This window comes from Melospiza melodia, chromosome 4 (genome assembly GCF_035770615.1).
Source record: "Melospiza melodia melodia isolate bMelMel2 chromosome 4, bMelMel2.pri, whole genome shotgun sequence".
NCBI lineage: Eukaryota > Metazoa > Chordata > Aves > Passeriformes > Passerellidae > Melospiza > Melospiza melodia.
The window spans coordinates 11,920,619-11,941,236 of NC_086197.1; the positions used below are offsets into that span (position 1 = coordinate 11,920,619).

General features: G+C 45.9%; 1 protein-coding gene across 1 annotated transcript in view; it reads right to left on the bottom strand.

Annotated features, from left to right (window-relative positions):
• Positions 1 to 11,473, bottom strand: part of B4GALNT3 (beta-1,4-N-acetyl-galactosaminyltransferase 3) — a 43,735-nt gene extending 32,262 nt beyond the window's left edge. Inside the window, exon 1 of the mRNA XM_063153899.1 lies at positions 11,338 to 11,473. Within this exon, the coding sequence (XP_063009969.1) occupies positions 11,338 to 11,413 (76 nt within the window). The 5' untranslated portion in view covers positions 11,414 to 11,473. The remainder of the gene's footprint in view (positions 1 to 11,337) is intronic.
• Positions 11,474 to 20,618: the final 9,145 nt, after the last annotated feature.

Consider the following 20,618-nt stretch of genomic DNA (forward strand, 5'->3'; position numbering starts at 1 on the left):
TGAGTAGAATGATAGTTAATTTGTCACAGGGTGAAAAAGTAGAATTTTGGGGATTTAGAATGGGGGTTCAAGAAGCAAGATGGAGGAATCTGGGCGTGTCCTGTCCTCCTCCTTCTTCTTGTCCTCCATCTTCTGCTGTGATGGTGACACTGCTTGATTGGTTTAGAGTAGAGACAGACTGCTAACTTAGGTGATAGGTATTGGAAAATTATTGTAAATAAAGTACACGTAGTTTGTAGTATAAAAAGTTAACACCACCCCAACGGCAGTCACTGTGCCACAACCCAAGCTGCTGGACAGATCTCAGCAGGTCGGAGAAGAAATGTATTAGATAAGAAAAAAATAAACAACCTTGAAAAGCAGAACCGACAAAATTCGACTTCTTCGGTGGTCACGGGGCTGGGGAAAAAAGAGACTTTCTAACACCTCAGGAGTCATCTCAACCACAGAAACTTGAGAAAGGATGACAGTGGGCATCACCCCCTGGAGAGGGATGGCAATGGCATCACCCCCTGGAAAGGGATGGTGATGGAGGAGGGATGCTCCAGGTGGCAGAGTCAGGACACACCTCTGGTCCAGCGGGACCAGGACCAAGCTGAGGGGGCCCTGGGGCACCAGCACCTCCAAACTCCACACCTGGCCCAGCTCAGTTCAGCATCTCCCCCACCCCTGGCCCAGTGTGGCTCTGTCCCACCCAGCTCTGTCTCCTTGCTGTGTGTGGAACACTACCCTTGAACTTTCCTCTAAAAACACTCCAGTGTGCTGCTGTCACCTGCTCACCACGAGCACATTTGCAGATGTGCAGACATACAATTAGAGGAAGTGACAAATAAGACCCCTGTGTGAGGCACAGCACAGCTGAGAGCCAGGGAGGTTTAGGATTCAAGTAGTTTAAAGGAGTTTTAAATGGCTGATAGAGAAGATTCAGCTTGCTTTAGCAAAGTACGTGCAATAATAATGCATGCACTTAGTGCAGAAAGAGAAGAAACAAAGCAACTATTCTGCTCTTAGCTGGTCCATAGGCACATCCCTCACCGAGAGGGGTTTTGAAACTGATAAAGATCTTTCTTATCTGAAGTGCCAGCAATTTTTAAATTGCATCTCTCATTTTTAGCTGATTCCAAGTGCAGATCCTTTCTGAAGACCAAGTTGAAAGAATTCAACGTTTTTAGGGGAAAAATATCCCTTAACTACTATATCTCCTGTCATTTTCTCTCTGTATAGGGAGTTTGAGTTGTTGGAGATTGTTGGAGTTTTTTTTCATTGTGATGAAAAAATATATTAATATTTTAATATATGAATATATTTTTCATCACAATGAAAAGTATTAATATTTATATATTTATATTTATTTTATATATTATGTATCTTAAATATATTAATATTTTTATTATTATTACAGCTAGAAGTTGGAAACACAAATTAAAATGCTTTAACAGTGGAAATATGATGGTGCATTGTGCATCACTGCACTTTGTGAATGACATTTAAGCTGTATTACAAATTTAAGCTGTATTAAAGCTGTATTAAGCTACATTTGTTAAATTTAACATATTTAACATTTAAGCTGTATTATAAATTTAACTCATTTCTGTGTTACCTTCTGTATTAACAAAACCTGTGTGGTAAAATGCTAGACCTAAATTTCATAAAATCAGGGGAACCATTTCTACTGCTCTTCCAGAACTTGCAGGGAACTGAAAAATTATTTACTGGGAAGTTTCTGGTTTGAGTTCTGCCCCAGGCAGAACAAGCTGAGAGCCATTCATGAGCTGAGCTGCAGCTGAACTTTCTGGAGCCCAGGCTGCAGGGGCCAGCCAAACGCTGCTGCAGGGCCCCTGTTTTCCACCAGCAATCCCTGCCACCAGCAGGCATTCCTGAGGGCTTCCAGGAGGTGATCCTTCACCCAGCAGGAGACAGCTGGGTTAGTTGCCTTGGAGCTGGGCCAGCATGCCTCACACAGCTATCCTGTTTCAGTGGAATATTTAACTTTGCTGTAGCTTTCTACCAGAGCATTTTATAAAATTGCCCTTCCAACTGCTTAAGGTGGCTTGCGAGGACTGATTGCAAAATTATAATTTTCTTTCCAACACACTGGAAATTTCCATAAGCTAAGGAAGAGGGCTTCCTACTGCCCAGCACTCATCCAGCTAATGAACTTCAGGACAAACAAAACCCTAACAACTGTCTAAAGCTCCTCTTGTGTAATTCAGCACAGGAAACTCACAAAGTAATTCCTGTACTGGCTCCAGAATAAATGTCCACTGAAAATGCCATCTGACATTGGTTATTTACATGCTGACCCAAGATTTTATCCAAATACTCTCCTCAGTCTCTTTACTAAGTTTTACTGACCTTTTCCACAGGCTCCTGGTGTGATTCCTACCAAGCTCCACTGACTCTGTTCAATTTGAGTTTTTTTCCATAATGGTCAGAGTGCACTGCCTTACACAATCACATATATCAAAATACCCCAAAATTCTAGCATGTTCTGCCAAAACTGAAGGCCAGAGAGAGCATCTGCCCTCTCACCTGTATTTTGCCAAAACCTGTTTACTGTCTGTCTTTTATGTTCCTCTGACCCCAATCACTCACAAAGCTCCAGGTTCTACATTGCTGGGAGAGCATCAGACCTCAGATTTGGTGCTCTGAAACATTACAGTGCATTTATGTGCTAACCACTGTTTTATAGGACAAGTTCCCAGTGCACTGTCTCCTGGGATGGAGATGAGGACTCTGTGTGTCTGTGACTTCCTGGGCTCCAAAACAGCCTAAGGTAGTTCATTCCTCAGTACTCCTTTAATATATTTTTAATGCATGCTAATACCAAAGCACAGAATTGCTGAGGTTGGGCAGCACCTCTGGAAATCATCTGGTCTGAGCCCCTGCTCACAGCAGCATCACTGTCACCTAAAGCAGCTTGTACCAGAATCCCAAAGTCCTTTCTTCTTGTTTTCCTTTTCTCCTTTTTCTTTTCCCCTTTCCCTTTTTCCTTTCCTTTTCTCCTTTTCCCTTTCCTTTCCTCCAAAGGGATCCTCTGAAGCAATTCCCTGAACACAGTCAAGTCTTCTCTCATGAAGTCCTGAACTGTAACTTGCCTTGCTCCAAGTTTACTCCAGACTGCTCACCACACAGGACTTCACAAAAATAATTTGTGAAGTAGTTTTAAGACAGACCTAATGCACTGATAACTCTCAAGCCCAGAAGTTTACAACTTCATTACTTTTGAAAAACCCGTCTTTAAGTACCTTGGAAGCAGAAGTCCCAAGGGAAAGTACTGGAATTTGAGCCAAGCCACACATGTGCCTATTTAGAGCCTAGCCTAAAATGGCAATACAATTAACTACTTCAGAGTGTGCAAGAACACTGTGAGGTTTCCTCTCTCACTCTCTGCTCTCCATTAGAGATGAACCTTCTTCACACCAAGTTTCACGTCTGTGATCAAAAACATTTGTGATCCTGGGAAATAAGAATGGAGGGACAAAAAAGAAGAGATTGAATGCCAGAAGGAATAGGGTTTTGCAACCTAAGTTTATTATTCATATCCCTACTATATTAATGAGATAAGAACTTTTTTTTCATTCAAATAAAGCAACCACAGAATAATATCCAGGTTACCACATCAGAATTTCATAGGATGTATAAAACATGGAGAAGAAAATAAATCCTGTTTGCTGCAGGATTTTAGGGCTTTGTCTATTATATTTCATAACACACATAAGTGCCACTGTTAGACACGCTCTCCTCCTTTTGATGCCAAAATAAAGCAATGGGAATTTCAGCAGTCTATTGTCCAGCAGCTTATCCATCCAATTAAGTCCTGCTCTGGTGGAATATGCTAACAGGTAAACTGGCAGCAAACCAAAATTGCTCATCTCCACCAGGTTCCTTTCTGTGCTGCCCTGGCTCTAGCCAAGACCTGGTGGTGCAGAGCACAAAATGAAGACAGCACCACTTCAGGATGGCCAATGTGCTCTCCCACACCCTCCTCACTCACTCTTTTTAGCCAACATCAAGAGTGACACTCACAAACAGACATCACACACTGAGGTTTCACCTGCTTTTAAGGATCTGGGCTGCTGAAGTGAGTTCTGTCACACCTTTGCACAACACTGACTGAAATATGAGGTGCTTGTTCAGCACCGGTTCAGACAGCACTGCAGAGATGGGGCTTTCACCCTTCTTGAAAAGCAGCTGTGCTGGTGTTTGAAAATTGAGTAACCTTAACAGCAGCACTGATGAAAGATCAGGACAAGGCTTGTGAGGAGTAAATTCCAGCATGTCCTGAATGCCAACAGGCTCTCCTTGACTGTTTTTCAGTCAACATTTGATGGTGAGAGTAACATAAACTTGATCCACAGAAGTACTGTGAGGGTCAATTATTTCACTTTCTAAAACACCAAAAAATATCAGCATGGAGAGTCTGATTCACAGGGTCTGTGCACTCAGGCTCACACAGATTTGTTACAAAAATGCTACTGCTTCTGTTGGAAAAATCAGGCCTCTGGGCACTCTGATCCTCATTAGAAATAAGAAAAAAAACTCGCTTTCTAGTTTAAAAAAAAATCTGATCTCTGTATCTCAGAAGCTGGCAAAGTAAGCCTCACTGGGTTTAACTTCAAATGCTTCTAACTGCATAATTTGGAAATGTCAGAGCAACATTTTTTATTCATCTCTGCATATGATCAAAAGCATGACTGTCACAAAACCAGAGACACACAGCATGTCCCAGAACTTTGGTGAAATCTGGTCCCTAAAGCATTCAGTTGCTGTGAGCAGCCCTTGTGGAGAGGCATCTTTTATGAACATTTCTAACTATTTTGGGTTATCTCAAATAAAAGAAGAGTTTAATTAGCAACTTCATCCCTGCTACAGACTGTGAAGAGTTACAAAAAACCAGAGCAGGCATAATTTTCCATCAGACTCTATAGAAATTTTTCACATATTTCTAAAACCTATCCCTCTATCTAACCCCAGGAAGTCTTATGGGTTTTTTTCACAAAACCTGAGCTCACTCATGCTAGCAAAGTAGTGGGCTCTCTGGACAGGCAAGCTCTCACCCAGCACTAGCTCAAAAGAGAGGAAATACACCTCAAGCTTAACACTAACTTAAAATTTTTTTGCAAACAGGAAATATCACAGAAGAGAAAAAAAACCTGTATTTTTGTCTACCAACCCTGCAATAACAAGATGACTGTACAGTTTCTTCCACCCCTTCTCAGCTGGCCTCTCTATGCTTTTTATTTATTTTCTTTTCCCCCTCAAGGGCACTCCCTTGCCCTCTTAGACTCTTTAGAGCCTCTGACTATTTTGGGGGAGCACACAGACCTTCCCATCTCCCAGTGGCCCTCCTGAAAGCCCTCTCATGTTTCCTGGGGAGCTCTGTCTCCTCTTTCATCAGCTGCCTGCAAGCCCTGCCCCAGTGTTACAGCACTGGAAAGAAACACAACTCAACAGCATTAATAAATGATAGCTGGTCCCTCCTCTCCCTTTCATCTCCTCTTTGGCTGGAAGCAATCCACCTGCTCCCAAGGCAAGGAGCAGGCATCTGCAGGGATTGTGGGGCTGCCTTGTCAAGCTCCAGGATTGACTCCAGGACAGGTTTGTGTCAAAGCAGGCTGGTCACTGAGCCAAAATGTTCTCCTCAGCTGGCCCAGGCTCCTGCAGGCACCTGGAGTGGAGAACATGGGTGGCTCCAGCAGCATTGCACTTCACCTGCTGGCCACAGGCTGCTCCCAGGAATCGGCCACCACTCCCTGCTCCTTCCCTGCCTGGGGCTCCTTACAAAAGCCCATTACATTTTGTGACTCATCCCTCACCCCGGGATAAATCTAAGGAAAAAAAGCAAGGATGAGGAGAAAAAAGAGTAACTATCATACAAAAAAAAAAAAATTATAAGCTGTTCTTTCCACCCAGGACTGCCCCATCTCAGACATGAGAAAAGCACCAATGAAACCATTACAGAAAGCTCCCAGAGCTTCAGATGGGGCTGGGTGATGGACACCCAATGGCTCTGCTGACCCTGACCTGTCACAAATGCCTGGGGGACAGCAGTGCTCCTTACAGTGCTTCTGAGAGCTCCTCACACTGCAGGGTCACATTTCTCACAGCAAAGCAAGTCCTTTCCCCTCCCCAGTCTGACACTGACCTCTAACAGATGTATGGGAGCAGGATGTGGGGAGGCTGTGGTACCTGTGAACCTGAGACAGAAGAATAAACCCCTGGCTTAGTGAAATCCTGGCTGCCTCAATACCACAAGCAAAGCAGGAGCCACAAGGGAGCACATTTGTTCAGCAACTCAGTGTGCAGACTTTAAGTAGGATCCATGAGATGCCAAAATGCAATTACAGTCAAAGAGGACAGCATCTCAGTATCCTGTATTTTCTCTCTTTTTAGCAGTTTGCTCCAGTTCACTCTGCTTTTATATCAAAAGGATGTTTTCCAACCAATGGTGCTGCAAACTGCAAGCTGGAGAACCAAGCCAGGTTATTTTTTGCTCTTTAAAAACAAAAACATCACCCACCAGGGATTTTGCCCAATGGTCAAAACTGCCCAGCTGCTTATTTGTGTGCACAGCTGTACACAGTTTGTACGAGCTGTACAGCTACAGGAGTGGAAAGAACAGAGCAAAACCAAGCTGCCACAACCAGCAACATTAAAAGGATCCTTTTAACCACTCATTTTAGTAATTAAAGTAATCTTCTTCCAGTTTTCTGAGTGATTGAACCACCCTGGAAGAATCAACCCCAACATATTTTCAAACCATGTTCTGGTTTACTCAGAGAGGGCCAGTTTTTAACTCACTTCTTACAAGCATTCACAACATGCCTGGATTGTCTAAAGGCCTGCCTTAGCCAGATCAGGAGGGAAATAAAAAAGAAAAAGCAGTGCCCATACAATGGCTAAACAATATCAAGCACATGCCAGGAGATTTTGATCTACTCCTGGAAGGTGCACAAGCAAACAAACAAAGTGAAATAAATATGGTAGTTTATCTATTGCAATTTCTTCACTCAGCTTTAAGACCCTTTGCCAGAGATACAGTTCCTGTGCATGGAACAGAAACCACAGAGGCCTGCCTAGGGCTACTCGGCAGGCAGACATGGTCCAAACTTACTGAATGCTCCTGGTTTCAATTAGGGACCAGAGCTGGGGCTTAACTCCATCTTACAAAAGAAAAGGGCTCTCTGAAAAGTCACAGCATATGCACAGTACCTCACTGTGCAGGAAATAAAAGCCTTACGTAGGAATTTAGTAATTAGAAGATCAGGCCATTGGTTCATCCCATCAGATAATCCACCTTTGACCAGCAGCCAACATCTCATGTTGAAAAGGCAGAAGAAAACAACCTTCAAAAGTACCTTCAGCTGTATTACCTTACAGAGAAGGAAAAAAAAATGTGCTCATGACCTACAGAAACAGTCAGTGGATGCCCTGCAGCACAAATTGTAATTACTCTTCTCTTACCAGGCATAGTTGCAAGTGTTACTGTTAGTCATAAAATTATCCAACCCTTAAAAAAACACCAGCCACACCACTTGCATCACTGGCTCCTGCAACACTGGATTAACTATGCTGAGAGTAGGCAGCACACACACAATTGACTGTTTTACAAACAATGCTTTACAGGTTCATGGTGTAACTCCCATTAAATGTTACAGTGCTGAGGAAAAGCAAGAGACTGATTTCATCTCTAAAGCCACTTTGAATTCTGCTGTAGGACCAGTGTGAAGTTGTCTCTCTTCACAGGGGAAAACAATAAAGACACAGGTATCTTACACAAGTAAATCCTGTCACAAGAAAAGCTCTTCTGCCTCAGCCACCTCTGTTGTTCCTTCCCCATGGTCCTTCTGAGACCTCATGGAATCCCTGAGCACTGAGGCACACAGAGCCAGCTGCCCTGCTCCAGACAGAGATGTATCTGCATTCAAGGGCATGTCAGAGCTCAGTCATGCCTGTTTATGTTCTCTTCCATTTTTAAACAGAGCTGCTCTGGACCATGTTGGCTGCAGCCCAGTGGGAGCCCCACCACTGGCTTCCGTGGGCTCAGATCCAGCCCGTGGCCTCACTCTATTTATGTTTTGATGAGCTGCAGCAAGCAAGGCAGACAGCTTTGTTGCACAGCCAATTTTTTACAAGTCACACACCAGTGAGTGACTCCTGGGTCACCTTTCCTCCTGAACAGTGCTTATGTGACCATATTTGAAAGAGGTTTCCTTGTATTTTTCAGTTTCAGGTGTAAAGTGTCCAGTTTCACTGTGGCCTTCCCAAACAACTCCAGTAACTATGAGAGATCCAGTTATGCAGATGAAGGATGTATTGGTTTGACCATCTCAAATCCCACACAGCCTTGCTTTAATTAGGTCCTTAGAGCCACCTTTGAGTTCAGAAATCCTTCCTGTTTAATAGTTTATTCCTCCAGCATTGCCAGATCCCCAGGCAAAGGTTTTGAGGTTTTGCTGGCACTTTTCCTCCTATCAACAGAAATTTTAAACTTTATCACTTTGTGGGCATTGTGACCAAGACGGCCACCAATCTCCACTTCAGCAACCAGACCCTCTCTGTAGACAAGCAGCAGATCAAGGAGGGCATCCTTCTGAGGTGGCTCCCCTAGGACGTGTTCCATAAAGCTGTCATCCACTTTTTCTGGATCTTCTGGTTGTACCACCTGTGTGATGCCCCCAGTTAACTTCTGGCAGGTTGAAGTTCCCCAAAAGGACCAGGGCAGTTGACCTGGAAGTGTTCCCTTAATTCCTCAAAGAATAATTTGTCAGTGGGAGTTGGTGTCCCCAGTTTGTGGCTGGGAGGTCTGTTGTAGCCTCTCACAATGATATTTGCATTATTTGTTTGCTCCTTGATTCTGATCCAGAGGCTCCCAGCTGTGAGCTCTGTACATGGTAACCCTTCTGTTACACACAGTGCCACCCCTCCAGGTGAGGAAATGCTGTGGGTTAGTGGAAGAATTTGAAATGTAAATGCATGCCTGCAACCCTAGAAAGGAAACTTGCAATGGCCATGTCATGTCTTATTTATTTCAGGATCTGACCTCTAGAATACATCAAAGTTGGGGGTTTTTTGCCTTAAAGGATCCCAGAAGGTAAAAGGACTGTAACATACTGCAAGCTGTGCAGTCCCAGGGGATAGCAAGGCTTTCATGGCCATTAAAACATTCAGGGGAACACAGTGAGGCAGCACTAAGTAGGCGAGGTCAGCAACAAGCAGGCACTTGCATGCTGGGGTGGACAGGTATGTGTGAAGAGGAGTGAACGTGTGGGGAGCACATCCAAACACCCAGAGAGCACAGGGAGGAACATGGAGCTGGGAGATGAGGTGGGTGGACAGCCCCAGAGATGAAGGGATGCCTTCTGGCAGGAGGAGAGATGTTTTGCAGGGAGGAGCAGAGCGGTGCGGGGCTTTGGGTGTGGAAGGAGGGAGGAGGGGAAAACTGGTGCAACAACATAAAGGAGTGAGGAGGTGCTGCAATCATTGAGGCACAGGCTGGGGTTATCCAGGTGCTGCTGACTTCCCCTGGGCAGGGAGCTGGTACAGGAATTGCAGCACACACTTGAGATGTGCCTACAAATGGTTCCTTGGGACAGTTTTACATGGGAGGCAGCAGCATGGAATAGACACAGACTGTTTCCTGAAGCCTCTCACCTGTGGTGCCTTCACTGCATAAATATCCCACACAGAGAGGATCCCTGGCTACCACCACACACGAGGGAAGGCAACAAGAGAGACCCTGTGTCAGCAAGGAGCAGCACTGAAGAGAAAGTGCCTGAAAGCACTTTCTCCTCTGATGGATACCAACTGCAGAAGATAGCCTGTATCACTCATTATATTTTCAGAGTGCATCTGAGACTGATCCCATGAATCCCAGGCTGTATCTCAACATTAACTGTAATGTTAAAACATCAGGGCAGGGTGTAATGATGCCTCCCACACCCTGGCTCCACACAAAGGAAACCACTGCAGCCTGCAAGGCTTTTATGCAGAGTAGTAAAGCTGGAGTTGAAGATGTCCCTTTGGTCTACAAAACAATTCACCAAGCACTGTCAGCAAGCTGTTTTAAGAGCAGCAGCACAGTGCTTAGCTGCCAAAACCCTCACCTCATCTCCACTTCACTCCTCTGGTTCAGAGCAGAGGGGGGGGAACTGCAACTGGATGTTCATTACAGATCAGCTCAGCTCCACACAGGCCACCTTGGGTAATAATGAAGTGCATGTAAAATTGCCCTAGAAGCAGAGCTCAGCATCAAATTCCCAAACAACACAATGTGAAGTACAGGTGCTGCAATTCTTCTGATGGGAAATAATAGTTCTTAACCTGGAACAAACAGGTTTGATTAGATATGCTCAGCAAACAGAAGGAACACAGGTGCCTTTGGAGCATAGGACACTTAAAATGTGCTATCATGAGGCTACTTGGCTCACAATGCAAAATTAGGTTAGGCCTTTGTTTTCTTGGGAGATTCAATTGCTGGTTTCTGAGTTTCTGGACTCTGGGCTGATTTTGTAGAGCTTAGATCACACAGAGACCCTCTACATGTAGTACATGCCTTTAGAACTTGAGGTACTGTGAGGTGCCCACAAATGGTTCCTTGGGACAGTTTTACATGGGAGACAGCAGCATGCACACACCTGCAGAGAACAAAATTATGCTTATTTCTTTACAAAGCTATAGATCCAGACAGTACCATCACATCTACTTGAAATAATAATAGTAATTTTTAAAATCTGGATTATTGACAAAGAATTGCAAAGAAAGGTACATGGTTTCATTTAAACCATATAGTGAAATCACAAATCCCAAGCACTCACAACAGACATTGCTGGTAAAATCTGACAGCATTAAAGAAAAATGATAACTTATGTGCCTCCAACTGCACAAATGGATCTACCACATTCATGAGAAAAATCACTAAAGCCTCATGCCTCTGCCTTGGCCTGCCAAGGTGGCCAGGGCTGGACAAGGGTTGTCCTGAGTGCTTGCTACAAGCACAATGGTGGCTCAAATGCTTTACTCCCTGCTATCACCACTTTCTCTCATTCTCTCTTTTCTTTTCATTCTTTTTTATTTTTAAACTTGTATATGCTTGCTCTGGGATATCCCCCCCATCAAGCCCTGCCTGATTTGAGGACCAGCCCAGTGTCAAACACCTGAGCTGTCCTTCTGGGGGCTTCTACCCTCAGCCAAGCAATGTATGAAGCTCCACTCTCCCAAAAAAGCTTTCCAGTGACTAAAGCCTTAATCTGCCTTTTAATTCCACTCAACAATAAGAGAAATACACCCCAATCTAACACCAGGGGATATAGGGAAAGAGAGCAGCTCACCCACTTGAATCACTCCAGTTCCAGGGTCTGAGACAAGAATTGTAAAGAGTCTTGAGACCTGCTGAACCCAAGAAAGGCATCTCTGTGAATTTTAGCAGCTTAACTTCGAGCAGAGATCTCTGCAGACCTTGTAAATGCCCAGCTCTCCAGAGAGGAGGCAGCAAAATTTTGCAGTGGTGGATTTTAAACAAACTGGCTGCAGAGCTGAATTTAGCACAGGGACACGGGGCCACCCTCCAAGTCATATCCAGCCCTCCTTCATCTGCCCAAGTGCTGGCAATGCATGCTGTTCCAGCTTCAGGGAAGCACCAGTCCCTTCCCAATGCCTTCTCCAGGGCAGAGGGGGAGCCCACTGCACACTGCCTAAAGCACTTGATGCCACCCAGCATCTTCCCAGCAACTCTGTAGGGCCTTGGGCAATGCTCACAGCCTGACTGGCACAGACAGGGAGCCCAGAGCTGGAACACAGGCTCCTCCTGGACAGCCTCAGACAGCAAAGCCAGGCCATTTCCAGTGGTTATCTGCTTAGAAATTTGTATTTCTGCCAGCAGTCAGCATCAAAACAGTTCAGCAATGGGAAGGGAATATGGAAAAAGCACTTCGCCCACTTCTCAGTAAATGATGATCACAAAGGGCAAGGAGGTCACTCTCACTGTAACCAGCAAGTGCAGGAAAAAGCCACTTTTCCATCACTGCCCCACAGGACTGCTCCATGCCCAGCCCTCCTGCACTCCCACTGCCAGCACACAGAGCCAGGAGCTGCCAGCACCAAGAAAAATTCTCTGCTAGGACTTGCCAGATTTGTGTGAGGGGGAAGAGCAAGACACAGCTGCCTTTTACCCAGCCTGTGGTGAAAGGAAGTGGTGCTTTCTTCACCTTGCTGGGTTTCAGGCAAATAAATCCTTTCCAGCAGAAACAGTAGCCCTGAGCAGGTCCTCTTGCATATTTGCCCATGTATTTTATACTCTGCCTTTCGTCACCCATGCTAAAAATACCTTGATGTCCTCTACACAGACAGTGCCCACTCCACCTCCAGCAGGGAAAAGGAAAGTGAAGCCAGAGATCCATTTGACAATTTTGTTTCCTTTACTTCACCAGCATGAAACCACAGAGGAGGAAGGCACCTGTGCCTAGAGCTGAGACAAGAGCAAGGAGGGACCCTGTCATTCCACATCCACTCCATCCTGGAGCTCTCTCTCTTCCCTGTCCACCTAAAGTGATGGAGACCTGGCAGAGGGCTGGCACACATCATCTGTACAATTCCAGATACAGAGAGGCCACTTTCCAAGTTGGCTGGTCAAATGCAGAAGACAGCTAGTGCAGCTATCCCAGCTGCTCCCATTTCTCTGCTATTTGCAGGAAAAGGGGAATTTCACATCCCTTTCAGCAGGATTAGCCACCAGACAAACTGTGAACATGCCTTCCTCCTTTCTTTTCTTTTTTCTGCATCTGGTCCAGCTTTCCCCAGAAGCAGTGTCCATTACCCATTGCAGATAAAACCCAAATTCCAATGCAAACCTCAACATTACTCTGATCTTTTTTAGGCTTTTTTTAGGCTGTCAAGAGGTGCTCATTTTGCTCCACCACACCCATGGTGTCCCTCAGATTGTTCTCCTTGGTAGTTCTGCCTGCAATGGTCACACTTTGCCATTGTGCTGCCCTGGCACCCACTGCAGACAGCTCTACCCAATGGCCTTGGAAAAAGGAATTAAAGGCATTAAAGGAAAAGGGTTTAATGACCAAGTCCTCAGCTCAGCTGCATTTTTCCACCCCTTTTTTTGCCCCAGGCTGTGCAGTTCAGGCAAGTGCAATCAATGGGAAAGGTCAGAGATGAGATCTGTATTCTGGGGGCCCAGACAAGTTCCTGCCCCTGCTTTACACACAATGGCAGAGGTGGTTCACAAAAGGCAGAGTGGCAGCATGCCTGGGGAAGCCAAACCAGCAGGGCAGGCTGAGCCCTGCAAAATAATGAAAGAAGAGGCTCTCCCCTTGCAGTGAACACATTTGGAGCCCAGAGAATGCTTTTTCATTCATGAACATTAAGTATTTTGGAAGAATAAATAACAATTGTCACTGACACCTTTGACATAGAGCCTAATTGAGGCACGGGAGGTCAAAGCAGCTTGTTCCAAAGCCTTGGCTGCTCAGCAGCAGAGACAAGACTGGCCTAGGTCCCTGTTCACCCAAATATGTGCTGTAACCACCAGGCCACCCTGTAATAGAGAACAAACAAGCTCTCATTTAGGGTGGGCAGTGAAATCTCTAGCAGCTTGTTCTGGCAGGCTGGCAGTGGTGAACAGACACTAATTTTCTTAGGGCAGCCAAACCCCTCATTTGCCCAGAAAACCTTTCCACAAGCGAGGATACGCCTGAAGCCCTGAAAGTGCCCAGGAGCAAGAGCTGGCCTCCCCAGCTGTTTATAAGGCATTCCAAAGGAGAACCAGAAGGAACACAGTTCTGAGAATCAGGATTTCCTACCATGTCCCAGGACTGTCCTGGCATTACCCTGCTCTCCCAACTGCTCCAGCATCCCTGGGGCAAGGCATCCCTTGCAGGGAGCCCTCCCAGAAGGCAGCAGGCAGGCAGGGCCCTCTGTGTGGAGAGATTTAAGAGTGTTTTCCTCTCTACCCCGCCAGGCCCAGCTGGGTCAGACACAGCACTTGGCAAGAGAAGAGTTCCCTGCTAATTTTAGCCTCTGGCTCTCCACCCAGGCAGCAGCAGCTCAGCTGTGGAGAGCTGGGCAGCACTGAGGTGAGGGCAGGGTGTGCCACACTGCTGTGGGCTGAGGCAAATCCCTCCCCATGGCTGAGAGACAGATGGAGCAAGGACAAACTGCAGCTCCCAGGGGACTCTTGTTCTGCCCAGAGGAATAATTGAGGCTGCAAACCTGCAACAGGATCCCATGAGTTTTACACACTTTGGGACAGCCCTGGAGGTGGTGCACACTGGATGCCAGTGTGTCACACTGAACAAGCATCAACACTGCTCACAGGAGAGCCTGGTCTGGCTCCTTCCCATAATGGTCCCTTCTCCAGCATGCTGCCTGCCACAGAATCCCCACCCAGGGATGGGATGCCTTCCCTGCTGAGTCTGCAATGCTGCAGACCCTGCTGTGTGAATCGGTGCTTGGGGTGGGAGGTGAGCAGGGAGAATTTCCCCGTGTCCAGATGCAAACTTGCACTGGTTCCAGCAAACAGCCCCTATCCCTCTGTGTAAGAGGAAAAGCCCCAAAAGGCATGGCAAGACAGGAAGGGGGCCCTGAGGATTATGAAAGGAGCAGAGGTAGCATGAACCTCAGCAAATTCAGAGAGTTTCTGGATTAAATGCTACCTGACCATGAACCATAGCCTATGTGCAAACCAAGCATCTCTTATTCAATTTTCGCTGTACTTGGAGGAAAAGGGACTTTACATCCTTTGCAAATAAGGAGGGGTACATAAAAAAATCCTGACTATATTAGCAAATCTTTTTCTGAAGAAAAAGCTGACAAAGTGCTGAGCATTTCTATGACACCCAGGACAAACCAGGTAACCACACTCTGGCAGTCAAGAGCAGCATCTGCAGCACTGAGCACAATGCCCTACACAGAAACTAACCACAGCAAAAAGCCATCATGTTACTGATTTTCAAGGCACCAAACACCCTTATGACACCAAATACATTCTTACCCATCCTGGTAGAGTAGCTTGTGATTCCCACAAGCTTCTGTAAGTTTTATCCAGGTATTTTTTCTCCACCTCTTTTAAACCTAAAATAGTGGTTTATTCTGTGCCCTCTTCTTTCTACATCTCTCTTTTTGATCTCTGCTCCACTGAAACCCCAAGTATTTCCTTCTAATGTAGCCTTCAGTTCCATAAACATTACAATATTTTAGGGGCCACTGGCATTTTGTGATCACTCTGTTCTGACACTCATCTTACTATGTCCCATTTTTGGCCACCCCTTACTTTTGCTAAATAATTCCTGTCATCTGTACTTTTAAATGCTTCCTCTTCTGCTGATTTTACCTTCCTGTTTTCTTTCTTCCTCTACTTCTGCATGAGCTGCCAAACTTGCTAAAATGCTTCTTTCCCTCCTCGATCTGCCTGTGTTGTGTATCAAATGCAAACGAAGAGTTATAAGAAAAAGGTGAAAACAAAACTTACAAAGAACATTTTAAAAATAAACAAAAAAAAAAACAAAAAACCCCACCAAAAACAAAACAACAAAAGCAAAACAAAAAAAGCCAAAAAACAACAACCAAAAAAGAAAAAACGAAAACAAACAAACAAAAAAAAAAATAGGAAAAAAACTCCAACTAGTCATGCCTTTTGGGAAGCATGGAGTTTTGGGAAAAAGCACTTAAGAAAGTGTACTGGAAGACCCAGAGTTAATTGGCAGAGCAATTACAATTTGCAAAGCAAAGGAAATCGGCCACATGGCTGGGGCTGATGGAATGCAGACAGCGATCAGACAGTTCAGACAAACTGAAATAATACTGGCCAGACTGAGGCAGGCTACAGCAGGGGTTCAAAGAGGGAGTGCACCTTCCCCTGCCCCCCCAGCACACATCAAGGACCCTCTTCCCTACCCCCAAACGTGCCTGGAAAAGCCTTGAGAGACCTGCAAGGAAGGGTGGTATGTTGGGAGGAATCAGAAGTGCAGAGATGTGCTAGCAACATCAGCGCTTCTCCAGAGTAGCAGCAGGGATGAGGGATCAGGGAGAAGGGAAAGGAACAAGAAAGGTGGGGGCATTTATGATGCCAGGCCAGCAAGAGAGAAGCTGCCAATGGATGAAAGGCACTGGCAGAAAAAGCAAATTAAATTCAGGCTCAGTGCTGACAATCTTAGCTCCACTACTGGAGCAGGTGAGCAAGGTGAACAAGTAAATACAGATCATCAGCCAGTAATTCCATGGAAAAGGAAAACACCCATTACCAAGGTTAAATTCTGTCAAACCCTGGTACCACAAAGTGTGTGCAATTCCCTGAAGAAAAAGGAACCAAAACAGCAGAGACAGAATTAGAATAGATCTTTTCAAGGATAAATAAGCTCTCCCAACATAGCAAAACACGAAGCAGTACAAGTGTCCTTCAACTCATGCAACTTACAAAGTTCTTCCTGGCTGAGGAAGCAGCTGAAAAAGAGCAGGATCAGGAATGGACCTGGGAATTGGTGACAGGGACAGAGCAACCAAGGCACATGGGCAAAAAAAGGTGATGAAACAAGCTCTGCTATGCTCCTCATCCCACAAACCCAGGACTGCTGAGGTCCTGATTAATTAAACACCTGTATAAAGAGGGTTTTGCCCCTGCCTGAGAGGGCAGAGGAGAATGATGGTGCACACCAAATCACTTCTGGGGGTTCAGGTGCTTATAGCTGCTGGTCCAGCCAGCACGTGGAGACAAACCAAGCACCAACTTAGCAAAACCTTTTTCCACAATCCACCATTCAGACTGTGTTTAGTGCTGAAAATCTTTCTAGAATCCAAATGAATTTAGTTCCATGTGGATATTTACATTGCTACCATGTGGCTGATGGCATCTCTCATTTTTCCTTTGTATCCCTATCTGCCTTCCCACAAAAAAGTGGGCACAAACTTGCTGCTGTGGGACACCTCTGTTCTGAACACCCTGGAAGCTGAGGGAGTTGTGGGAAAGCAGCCACAGTCCCTGTGGTTATAGGGCCCAGAACAGAAGGCAGCAAGGGTTCACAGCATGAGGCAATTATAGGGCCAAGGATGGCTGTTTGGGAAGCTGGGATACCTGTGCCATGAAAGATGATCCACTCTGAGAGAAGGAAGAGGTTGGGGAGGGGGTGAAGGGCCCCTTTCCTGGGAGCACACCTGCAAATCCTGCCCCTTTCCTGGGGATCCCACCTGCACATCCTGCCCCTTTCCTGGGGATCCCACCTGCACATCCTGCCCCTTTCCTGGGGATCCCACCTGCACATCCTCCCCTTTCCTGGGATCACACCTGCACATCCTCCCCTTTCCTGAGGATCCCACCTGCACATCCTCCCCTTTCCTGGGGTTCACACCTGCACATCCTGCCCCTTTCCTGAGGATCCCACCTGCACATCCTGCCCTTTCCTGGGATCACACCTGCACATCCTCCCCTTTCCTGAGGATCCCACCTATACATTTCTGCCCCTTTCTTGGGGATCCCACCTGCACATCCTGCCCCTTTCCTGGGGATCCCACCTGCACATCCTCCCCTTTCCTGAGGATCACACCTGCACATCCTGCCCCTTTCCTGGGGATCCCACCTGCACATCCTGCCCCTTTCCTGGGGATCACACCTGCACATCCTGCCCCTTTCCTGGGGATCCCACCTGCACATCCTGCCCCTTTCCTGGGGATCCCACCTGCACATCCTGCCCCTTTCCTGGGGATCCCACCTGCACATCCTGCCCCTTTCCTGGGGATCACACCTGCACATCCTGCCCCTTTCCTGGGGATCACACCTGCACATCCTGCCACTTTCCTGGGGATCACACCTATACATTTCTGCCCCTTTCCCCTTTCCTGGGGATCCCACCTGCACATCCTGCCCCTTTCCTGGGGATCCCACCTGCACATCCTCCCCTTTCCTGGGGATCCCACCTGCACATCCTCCCCTTTCCTGGGAGCACACCTGCACATCCTGCCCCTTTCCTGGGGATCCCACCTGCACATCCTGCCCCTTTCCTGGGGATCCCACCTGCACATCCTCCCCTTTCCTGGGGATCACACCTGCACATCCTGCCCCTTTCCTGGGGATCACACCTGCACATCCTGCCCCTTTCCTGGGGATCACACCTGCACATCCTGCCCGTTTCCTGGGGTTCACAGCATTCTGCTGCCCCCTGGGCTGCCCTCCACCTCCTCTCAGGTGCTTTAGGCTCCAGCCTTCTCCTCAGCTCATGCCTGGGATTTCCTGGATGAGATGGTGCTTTTAATATTCTGGGGAACAGGGAGGGGGAATGTGGTCCTTTGTGATGCTTTTCCCTGCAAATGTTCAGCTCCCCACACTCAGCAGAGGTGCTCCCAGGGAGATGAGGCTCAGCCTCCTTCTGGCCACTGTGCTGGCACAACAGGAATCCCACAGAGGTTCAAGCTTCACCCTTTCTCCACTCTAGATTTAAAAAACAAACCTTCTCACTGCCTTTTTGTTGTTGTTGTTGTTGTTGTTCCCCTAACAAGAAAAAGAAGCAACACACAAGCTGAGAAAGAACTTAATAATGCCTTTGTTCTTAGCCCCTTGGCTTGGATGTTACTTTGAATTTCCAAGTAGATGCAGCTAACTACTCCCTCCCATTGCTGTGAGAGTACAGGCTGTGGGGCAGAACTGTTGGTCACAGAATTCACTCTGACACAAGCAGGCATTGATGTTTTCAAGACATGAGAGAAGCCTCATTTTGCAATTGCTATTTACTCCTCATGTAAAGCAGACAATTATTACCAAGGTACACCACTGGAAATTATAGTTCAGTCAGGTTTGATGGAAAAACTTGGGTTTGGCAGATTGTTTATTTTGCATTTTTGATGGAAAACACACAAAACACTCCCAACTGGGCTGCTTACAACAAAACATGGACTGTGGCAGCTACTGCAGAGTGAGCTGCTGCAGTGGAGGCTGTTAGCACAGGGTGGTCTGGACAGGATCTTCTCAGCCCATTATAAATTTTGTTTTGCAGCTCAGATGGGGTTAATAACACCCAGACATGACTCCTGCAATTTTACAGAAAATTGCATTATGAAAGATAAATAAAACTAATTTAGGAAGTGAAGTATTTACAAGAAGGGCTGCAGACATCTCAACTAGGCTGAAATGAGTGGCAACTCTGAGAAAGATGTTGGGAGTTGCCAACACCAAATGTATGGGCCAAGCCCACATTAATGACATGGAAATAAATAAAGAGCCTCTTCAAGGAGAGGTAAAAAGATTTACTAAGAATGGCAGGAAAAAAATACATATAATTATAAATGTAGATTATCCCCACTCCAAGAGAGCTCTACTAGGCAATAATGTAGCCATCACAGGCAATGACATTAAAATACTTTTACTGGTGAATGGAATACAACAGTATGTGACAATAAACTACTGTTTAGTGAGCGTGAATTCACCTATTTCAGTGAAACACAGGCTGCCATGTATGGCTACTAGTTCCTAATGCTCACAACTCGGAACACATGAGGAAAAGACAGTCAAAAAGGTGACACATGCCTGTTACAGTCAAGCTTTTGATCTGTGTTCAGTGTTTTTACATTACTGACTAGCACTGGCTGTCAATTTCCAACTGATAAAAATAAACAAACAAAGAATATTTGAACTGTCAGAAATTAACATCGAGGTCACTGGAGTAAGAAGGGAAGGCCCCGTGGATGATGCAAAGGCCTGAGACTTGCCATTTGTATCTCTGACGGAAGACAGTGACGTGGAAAAGGAAAAATAGCCCCAGACAGGACAATTTTGCCACATAAAGGTATCAGACCTACACTGTAAAGTAATCTGTGACAGCTTAATCCCCATCTTTCAGAAGTTGGGGGAAAAAAAACCACATTGACCTCTTTTCCCCCTCAAAAAGCCCCCAGGACAACTCAAATGGGAAATAGAGAATGCTGAAATAACTAAGCCTTAGGAAGTTATAAAATCAGTATTAGTGATCTTTTGAGGGGCACTGATGCTTCAAGAGGACTTAAGTCCACCCAAAATCTTTGAATTGTCTGAAATGATTCAACATCCTAAAGACCGAACTGCTTGAATATTATTATTCTGTGTAGCTGATTTAAATTATTTATTATGGCAACACAAATTATTTTCCTGTGATGTCTTAGGAGAGCCTAATGTCAGCACAATCCCAGACCATCAAAGCATCTCAAAGCATCAGGAACTCCCTCCAGATCAGGAAGATCAAAAGCCTTTGCACTTTGGCATGGGAAAGTCTTCTCAGGAAAACAGAAACACAGAGCAGCTCTGGTCAAGATCCCAGTGTGCTCTGGCTTGGCTCATGACACACACAGGCTGTGAATTTCTAACATCATGAAAAGGGTGAGTCTCCAAGGCCCAGATTCACAACTGTTTCCACCCAAGGCACATGGCTCCTTCTGAAATCTCACACCATATGTAAATCAGCCAGCTTATTTCCTTTTCTGGAAAGTCTTTCTCAGCTATTACTGAAAGTCAAAAAATAAAAGCAGTGGAATTGGGAAGTGACTGTAAGAGGCAATATCAGTGCAGAGCAAGAACAAACAGGAAAGGGAAACTGAACAAAATATATAAATTCCTGAGGCTAGAAGGAACAACCCCATAATTACTCCATTCC